The sequence below is a fragment of the Andrographis paniculata genome, unplaced genomic scaffold (assembly GCF_009805555.1).
Source record: "Andrographis paniculata isolate CXL003 unplaced genomic scaffold, ASM980555v1 Contig69END, whole genome shotgun sequence".
In the NCBI taxonomy this organism is placed as follows: Eukaryota; Viridiplantae; Streptophyta; class Magnoliopsida; order Lamiales; family Acanthaceae; genus Andrographis; species Andrographis paniculata.
In genome coordinates, this window is record NW_026137605.1 from 5,144,403 (window position 1) to 5,154,097 (window position 9,695).

General features: G+C 28.8%; 1 protein-coding gene across 1 annotated transcript; it reads left to right on the top strand.

Moving 5' to 3' along the window:
• Positions 1-6,334: 6,334 nt before the first annotated feature.
• LOC127264129 (lipid phosphate phosphatase epsilon 2, chloroplastic-like) lies at positions 6,335-8,559 on the top strand. Its single transcript, XM_051293531.1, has 5 exons — positions 6,335-6,365; positions 6,481-6,854; positions 7,548-7,773; positions 8,050-8,123; positions 8,267-8,559. Exons 1-5 carry the CDS (start codon positions 6,335-6,337, stop codon positions 8,501-8,503), a joined length of 942 nt encoding a protein of 313 aa, XP_051149488.1. The 3' UTR covers positions 8,504-8,559.
• Positions 8,560-9,695: the final 1,136 nt, after the last annotated feature.

Sequence of the window (9,695 nt, forward strand, 5' to 3'; positions counted from 1 at the left end):
ATAAAATCAAAGAACCGTGTGGGCAAGGTTTTGGTTCTTTGAGACTTTCTGAGAGGGAGTGGATTAGATCTGGGAGCCGGAGTAATATCAGTGTTTGTGGAAGCAGTAGTAGGTGGACTAGGAACTTGGTTAGAAACAGAATAGTGCTCAACAGGTGCTAGACCAATGTCTATGAGATTTTCAAACTCAGGTGTCGGATCAGAAGTATTGATTTGTGAATAAGACTGTTTTTCAGTGAATGGCAGAATATTTTCATAGTAAATGACATCCCTGCTGATGAATTTGTCATTGGTTTCAAGGTCATATAAAATATAACCTTTGAGGTAGAAGAATACCCAATCAGCACACATTTTCTACCTCTAGGAGCAAATTTATCTTTCCTAGGAAGCAAGGCTGCATAGCATAGACATCCAATAGTTTTAAGATAATCAATAGAAGGTGTGTGGCCAAAAAGTGCTTGATAAGGGGATTTCCAGTTAAGGATAGACATTGGCATTCTGTTAATGATATATGTAGCAGCAAGTATACACTCCCCTCAAAAAGAAATAGGCAAATTGGCATGCAATTTCAGTGCCCTGGCAGTGTCTAACAAATGTCTATGTTTTCTTTCAACTATACCATTCTGTTGGGGGGTGTAAGGAACAGACCTTTGGTGAACAATTCCAGAAGAATGAAAGAGGGATTTGCAGTTAATGTTGATGAATTCAGACCCATTGTCTGTTCTGACAAATTATGGAGTAGTTTGAAAATGGTTTTTTATGTAGGATAGAAAATGAGAAATGATAGAAGGTACCTGGGATTTGTATTGAATGAGGTATGTCCAAGTGCACCTAGTTGCATCATCAACTATGGTGAGGAAAAGAGATGTTCCATCTGAAGTGGGAGTGTTATAGGGTCTCCACAAATCAAGATGTAACAACTCAAAGGCTGAATTAGAGTGAGAGCTACTCTTGGGGAATGGGAATCTTTGGAACTTTGCAAGGGAACAAGTTTCACAGTGTCAAGATTTAAAATCATTGTCAGAACAAGGGAATATGTGTTTTAGCTTGGAAAAAGAAGCATGGCCAAGTCCGTTGTGCAAAATATGCAAAGAATCACATTGACAAGAGAACTTAACAACATTATTTCCAACAGAGCTGCTAGAGTTATCAACATTGCAAACATCAACAGTATTTGAAAGGTCACTATTGAAAGCAGTATCAATATCAACAGTATTTAACTCAGTACTAACAAGAATTCCAGCTTTATACTTGTATAGCCCATGAATAGTTGGCCCTCCAAGAATGATTTGGCTAGTGGAAGGGTCCTGTAAAGACCAACCATTAGAAGAAAAATTAGCAACAAGCTTTTTGAAATAGTGACCTTTCCAATAGACAAAAGGTTGAATTTAAAATCAGGCACATACAACACATGGTATAAGCTAAAGGAAGAAGTTAACTGCACTCTGCCAACAATGTTGACAGATTTAATTGTTCCATCGGGTAAAGTAACTAGAATTGGTTTCTTTAGATTTCTAGTTTTGGTTAAGAGGTTAAGGTGAGGAGTCATATGTTCAGAGGCCCCAGTGTCAATGATCCAATCATTTAGACTATTTTCTTCATAATTCAAACAAGTCATAGCGAGGGCAGGATTATAGCTACCTGCAAAGTTTACTGAGGCATTGTCTTCTTGTTTGCTGCCACCATCACTTCCATTTCTGAACTGAAGTAGTTTGATCAGCTCATGACAAACATCAGTTATGGCATTAGCATTTGTCCCTCCAATATCAGACTCCAATTCCAAAGGATATCCAGCAAGATTTCAGAACAGTTAGCTAATTGAGCAGTAGCTTTAGAGTTGATCCCCTTCTTCTTACCCTTATACCAATCAGGGTATCCGATTCTCTCAAAACATTGGTCGTAGGTATGACCTTCACTCTTACAGTGTTTACAGAACTTCCTTGTAGTGTCCTTGTTTTTGACAAATCTGGATTTATTAAATCCAGAGGATTGTCCCCCATTACCTTGATTAATGAAGAAAGCAACAGATTCAACTCCTTGTCTTGTTATTTGCTTCTGTTTTTCAACTTGTTGAACAACATAATATGCTCTGTCTATGTTTGGTAAAGGATCTGCAGCAAGGAGTTGCCCTCTCACATTGTCAAATTCATCATTCAATTTCATTAAAAATTGAATTAGCTTAGTAGTTTCTTGTCTTGTCTTCAGTTTTTCAGTCAAGTCACAAGTGCATTTTCCACAGCTACAAATAGGATAGGCATGTACGCTATCTAACTCTTCCCAACATCTCTCAAGTTTGGTAAAAAAGGTGGCCACAGAAGAAGTTCCTTGTTCAATCTGATGTATTACCCTTTCCAGATGATAAATATGTGAAGCATTACTATGACCAAATCTTTTATTCAATTGATTCCATAATAAGTGAGATGATCTAGCGTAAATGAAAGCAGCTTTCAATTATGGAGATAAGGAATTAAGAATCCAACCTTTTACGGTATAATCTGCCCTAATCCACCGATGATAATCTGTGGAGGTCTCAGCAGGTTTGCTGATGCTTCCATCGATGAATCCAAGTTTCATCTTGGCACCGAAGGCCATTTCGACCTGCATCTTCCAAGTGAGAAAATTTTTTCCCCCAAAGGTTAGATTCGTAAGACTCAGGCCTGGATGTTCTGAGCTTGAGACGTATAGCGGATCATTGTGCAGATCCACCAATGACATAACCGAACCAGCGCTTCCACCCTCTGTAATGCTATTTCTGTTGTTCCCAGTACATCTGGAGTTGTCACCATTGTTTTCCATCAGATTTCCAATTGCACTTCGAAATCGCGCTCTGATACCATATAGAAACAGAACGAGGGAAAAATTGTATTTCTATGCACCAGATAATGGAATAATCATAAAACGTCAATGGAAGTGAAGAGAAAAGGAATTATAAACTGATCTGCAACTAACTCTACTTATAAATGGTTTCTCTGTCTATAAAATGGGTTTCTAAAGAATATAAAATGTATAATGTTTCTTTATTTGATAAAACATGTTTCTCTATGTTCTTCAAATATAAGGATATTCTTTTATGTTAAGTATAATGACGTAAAAGGTAAATGTGACCAGGCGGATGGAGGAAGTATTATTTTTTATTACAAAATATCATGTTTAAATTAATAATTAAATAAGAAAAAAATTAGAAGCAATATATATATAACTATTCAACAAAAGCTTCAAGAATAAAATTTGTCTCTCCTTCTAAAATGATTGATTAGAACTCAACTAAAAAACATAATATTAAATACACAATATTGAAGTATTAACCACTTCGAAATTTATAAAAAAAAAAATTAAATTTTCTAAATAAAATATAAATAATATAAATAATAAAAGACATCTTACACAATATGTTAATATATTTTAAAAAAAACACATATTATAAAATATAATATAAAATTAGCAAATATTCATAATCTCCTTTAGAATAATTCGTCTTTTACGGCCATGAAATGCTTTTCTTTTTTTTTTTTCTTTTTTTTTTTTCCTTTTTTTTTTTGGAAGATGGGCAAGAAGATGATGATGCCGCCGTAAAATGTTAAGATATTCTTTTATTCTCGTTGGATGCACAATAGAAGAAGTAATGATAAAGTGTAATATAAATTTATAAGAGATTAGAATTATGATAATTAAAAAAAATATAATCAATTTCAATATTTAGAAAAAAAAAAAAAATGAATCCAAAAATGAGGAAACATAATAATTCATTTTAATTATATTAATTACAAATTTAAATGAGAATTAAGAAAATATTAAATTAACTATAAGATCACTAAAAAAATTTAAAAAATATTACTTACGAATATAATTAGCATTAATTACGGATTCTATAACACAACTTTTCTAATTCATAAAATACAACTTATAATTACAAAATAAATTACTAATGAAAATACAAAAAATATATATGTATTTAATATCATATTTATTTTAACATATAGTTTTATACTCCCCGTCCCAGCTAATTTGTCCACTTTAGTTGAGATACGTAGTTTTAAGTATTATATAATTAGTAAGTAATTAAAAAGGTGTATTTGGTAAAAATAATTATAATACAATAAATATAATTATAAATTAAGATTAAAATTACTAAATAGTTTAATTAAGATAAAAAATTATAAATTATGAATTTTAAAATATGATTAGAATATATAATTATATTTTCGAAAAATAAAATAATAAATTATATGTGACAAACAAAATTAGAAAAAATGAATAAATTATGTGAGACGAGGGTATTAATTACTAAGAATATATTTAGTTATATATTTTAAGATTTTAAATAATAATTTTATTATCTAAGCACAATCACGAAGTAAAATATATGCTTACAAAAATTGCGATTATATAAAATAAACTTAATACATTTTGAAATATCAAAAAATATATATTGTTAAAATATGTAACTTATTTTTTGCTTTTTCTTTTTAGATTTTTTTTTTAAAGAAAATTCTAAGTTATTTTTTGCTGCAGATATGAGATTACTTTTACATGAAACCTTGAATAATAAAATTTTTAATTGAAATAGTTTTGCATAAAATTTAATTAGATATTTTACTAAATTAAGGTTTTTTTTTTTTAGTGTTTTGATTTGAATTTTTTTTTAATGTGAAATATATGGAATTGTATCGGTAATATAAAAAAATATATTTTATATTTAATATTATTTTTGTAAAAAAATAAAATATACATATCGAAAATTGTGTAGGAAAAAAAATTGGAAAACAAACTCCAAAATTTTAAATTTTTTGATTTTACAGAGGTGTTTGTTTGTTTTTGTAAAATAATTTGAAGGGATATGTTTTTTAATATAAAATATAAAAAATTATGTAAAACTGTGATATTGTCTTTTCAGTTTTTACTATAAAAAGAACTTATTATTTTTAATAAGAAACAAAGTTATCAAAATTTATTACATTTATCAAGAATTTATTATGTTCAACAATAAATTAATTAATTAAAACTATTCAAAAAAATTTTAAATTTCAAAATTTTAAAGTTTAAATTTAACATAAATTATCTATAAATATATTTAAATTTAATTAATCAAACTTTTCATATTCAATTAAACAAAATAACTAGTGAAAATATTGATTTTTTTAATAAATTTTTAAATTAAATTATTGGACAGATTTCACAATAAAATAATAATTTATAATAATTGTAAATTTTATAATTTAATAAATATATTACTCCATCTGTCTCACATAATTTGTCTATATTTTTTATTTTCGTCTGTTTCACGTAACTTGTCCTTTCTTTTTTTGGAAATATAATTATACACTTTAATTACATTTTAAACTTTATATTTTATAATTTTTTTAATCTAAATTAAAATATTTAGTTATCTTAATCTTAATCTTAATTTATAATTATTTTTACTATATAATAATTATTTTTATTAATACACTTTTTAATTACTTACCAATTATACTTTACCTAAATTATCATATCTACGGTAACACGTCCAAATTATCTAGGACGGAGAGAGTATTAATTATAATTTCAATAATTATATCAATAAATATTATAAAATTAGATAATATCAATGGTAAGCTATTAATTATATTAATATAATTTTTAATTTTAAAAATAACATTATAATACTTGTAACTATTGTAAATTTTAGAATTTAATAAATATATTTACTAATTATGATTCCATAACTATGTTAATTATAATACTCCCCGTCTCATATAATATGAGTGTATATATGCGAGAATTTAGTTAAAGTATAATCAGTAAGTAATTAAAAAATATATTGGTAAAAATAATTATTATATAGTAAAAATAATTATAGATTAAAATTAAAATAATTAAATAGTTTAATTAAAATTAAATAAAATTAAAATTTAAAATTTAAAATTTAATTAAAATATATAATTATATTTTTAAAAAATAAATGATAAATGATGTGGAGGGACGAAAATAGAAGAAAAGGACATCATACGTGACTGACAAAAAAAAAAAAAAAAATAGACATTATAAGAGTACATTATGGGTGTGTTTGTTTGGGAGTTTGGATTTTGAGTTGGGATTTGAATAGTAAAAATTATAAATTTAAATAGTTGTATGATGTGATATAAATAGGTGTTGATTTGATATTTTGAATGTAAAATTGATTTTTAATATAATATAAAAAATGAAAAATATATATTTAATTTGATATTTTAGAGGAAAAAATTGAATGAATAGTGTAAGTCCAATTCAAACTCCCAAACAAACACACCCTATTGATGGTAAGTTATTAAGTATATTATATATATATATATATATTCTCCTCTGACAAAGCAGAAATGAGAAATGTGGCGGGCAGTGATTCAGTAGGTATCCGTACCGTAAGTGCTATTCAAGCCTTTCAATTTTCTTCATCCTAAGCTCTTCATAATTAAAATGAGTCACCATTTTTGGTTGAACTAAGAAGATGCTGCTTGCTGATTAGGATCGGAGCGACCAATTACCCTTCTGTTCTTCAAAAAAATGTCGTCGGCGATTTCCGTTGTTCAGCTGCCAACATTAGCTGCCGCCGGACGAAGGGAAAAGCTTCAGCAACACCAAGTGGGTGGCCGGCGGGTCAGATTAGGGTTTCGTAGCAGGAAATCAGTAGTGCTGATGATGCAGATCCAATGGCCATGGAGACCCAATTATAATCATAAAACTAGTTTTATTGGCAATGGGAATCCAGTTGCAGTGGGGACTGCAGAAAGTGACGATGAGGGAATCCATCGTAGATTTACAAAGGAAAGTTTGGGGGAGGATGATGATTCGCAAGCTGCCCCTGCCCCTGCCCAGCTCGAAGCTATTCTCAATAGTCTGGTTAGTTAGTTAGTTAGTTAATTCAAATTTTTTATTTATTAATTCTGGGTGTGTTTATTTTGATGAGTTTGCAAAAAAATATTGGTTGAGTTTGGTATGAAAATAATGTCTGATAGGATGGTTTGTGAAAGAAAAAAGTAATTTTTTTTTTTTTAAAAACGTAAAGTTTAAATAGTAAAATTTCGAAAAACCCGACTAAAGAAACATTATTTAATTTACCGAGTATTATTATTAATTTGAAAATATATAATATAATATAAGAGGATGGCTAGCACACCTTGTATATGCAAACAACGTACATTAGTATTGTTATGTTATGTATAATAAAGGTATGTGTTGTTTTTAATAATAACAAGTGAGTTGTATGCAAGTATGTTATGTGCTAAAATCAACTGTTGTATGTGTTGTATGAGACTAGCTGTATTTGTATTATATTAACATATACAATATGTTGTCTATAGTAATATTATGTGTTGTTTGTAGTAATATTATGTATTGTCTGTAGTTATACTGTGTGATGTTGGAACTATAGCATGAGTGTTTTGTTCATGTGTTGTATTTGTATTATAGTAGCATATACAGTGTGTTGTTTATAGCAATATTATGTGTTATCTAATAGCATGTGATGTGCTGTTCAGCACTGTAGCTGCCGCCGTAATATAATTGATATATGGTAATGGTAACGGTGTGCAGAGCAAATGGGTTGTGTCAATAGTGATTGGTGCCATAATTGTGTGGCGCCATGATGCTGAAGCCTTGTGGGCGGCTACCGGTGCAGTTGTAAATACTGTACTATCTATAACGCTTAAGAAGCTATTCAACCAACAAAGACCCGTTTCAACCTTAAGATCCGACCCGGGAATGCCGTCTTCCCACGCCCAATCATTCTTTTATATGCTCACGCTTCTTAATGTCTCAAGTAAGTAACCTATTACTCCCTCCTTTTATTTTCTTTTTTTAAACACAAATTTTACATTTTTATCTTTAATTCATTTATTATTTTTAATCTCTACTGTACAATTAAGTGCAAATTTGTCAATTCATAACAAAAAAAAAAAAACAATTACCTAAAAAACCATGCAAATATACATTAGGACAATAGAAATTGGACGGAGGGAGTATATATTATCAATTATATGTGTATGTATAAAACCTTGCTTTTTGTATTTGACATACATTAATTATTTGATTGCAGTTATGGAGCGATGGGGGATTAACTTATTCACTGCAATTTTATTCACCATGTTCTTCGCCGCTGCCTCATACTTTGTAAGTAATTAGAATAAAAAGAAAAATTAATTGTTTAATCCATTGATTAAGATATATAAGAATTAGGTAATTGAATATAATTTTTTATTTGTTATTATTAATAAATATTATGTTATGTTTTCTTGATCTGTAAATATTTTCAGTCGTGGCTGCGGGTTTCCGAACAATTTCATACCACTAAGCAGGTTATTGTCGGAGCTGTTGTTGGATTGGCTTTCTCCGTTTTGTGGTTCTGGTGGTGGTACGCCTTCGCGGTTCATTCATTCACATCTTTATTGTGGGTCAGAATAATGGTTTCACTTGGTGCAACCATTTATGTGTTTGCTTTTGTTCGTTATATAATTCGTTCAATGTTTCAAGGCAGAGATGGTGTCTTGTAGGATGCTAAGCAAATGGTTTAATTCATTCAAATATTTATTTATTCTACAATTCATAAGTTGGGATATAAACTCAATTATTATGTCGAAAAAAATAAAGAAAGAACTCATTATTTATAATTTAAATATGTCCGAGCTAGGCACAAAACATATAATATCATATTAATATATTGTTGTATCTAAAAGTTCCGGTATTTATTTTTTCAGACGGTTTTTGAAAATTATTCAAAAAATAGATGAAATGTTCCCTAAGATACTTCAGAGAGAGAGATTTGAGGATAAAATATTTTGTATAGGCGGAATTGATAAGGAAATAGATTTAAACAGAAAATCTTCAAGATGAAATTGACTCAAACGGTTTGAAAGGTAAAATTATTATATAAATTAATCAAAAGCACTATAATGTAAAGATGGAATTGTACAAAGAGCTGAAAAATAACATAAAATGAAGGAAGAGATAGAAAAATAAAAATAAAGAAAAATATCGATACTAATACTTACTGATTGCAATAAAACTTTTTGTTACGTCTTACAAAAAATAGCAATAACAATGGTATTTGCTATAAAATTAATTTTGTCACAAATAACATAATATCTGCTTTTTATCAAATACAAAAATCATATAGAAATCTATAAAATGACACCCATCCAACAACATTCCGGCACGGAAATATATAAATGCAATATTGTTCCTGATGACCAAGGCAAATGAGCACCACACACACCCAAAATATCAAACATCCGAAGAATAGAGACATATGCAAAATATTAATTAAGTATAATTGACAATAAGTTATCAATCCAAATACAAACAAATTAATGAGCAGATATGGTTATTGTTGTTGCAGTCTCCGGGGAGGCATTCCGGGACAGTGAAGCAGCTAAAATGAGATGTGAATTTATATTAAAAAAGAAGTAATTAAAAGATTAAATTAAATTCATCTTTATACGTCAAGTCAATAAGATCGATTTGAACTACCTCACGGAAGATACATGCTTCAGCTTTCGTCGAAAGAATTAATGAAATATCTGGGACCGTAACAGATATGAAAAACCTTCACTATGATGATGCTATCATCTTTTTTTTTAATTAAAATAATTCATGATGTCACACAATAATTAACAAATAAACAAGAAAAATAAGTTTAATCATCAATAATGACTCACATTATTACAACACATGAAGGCTATGTTT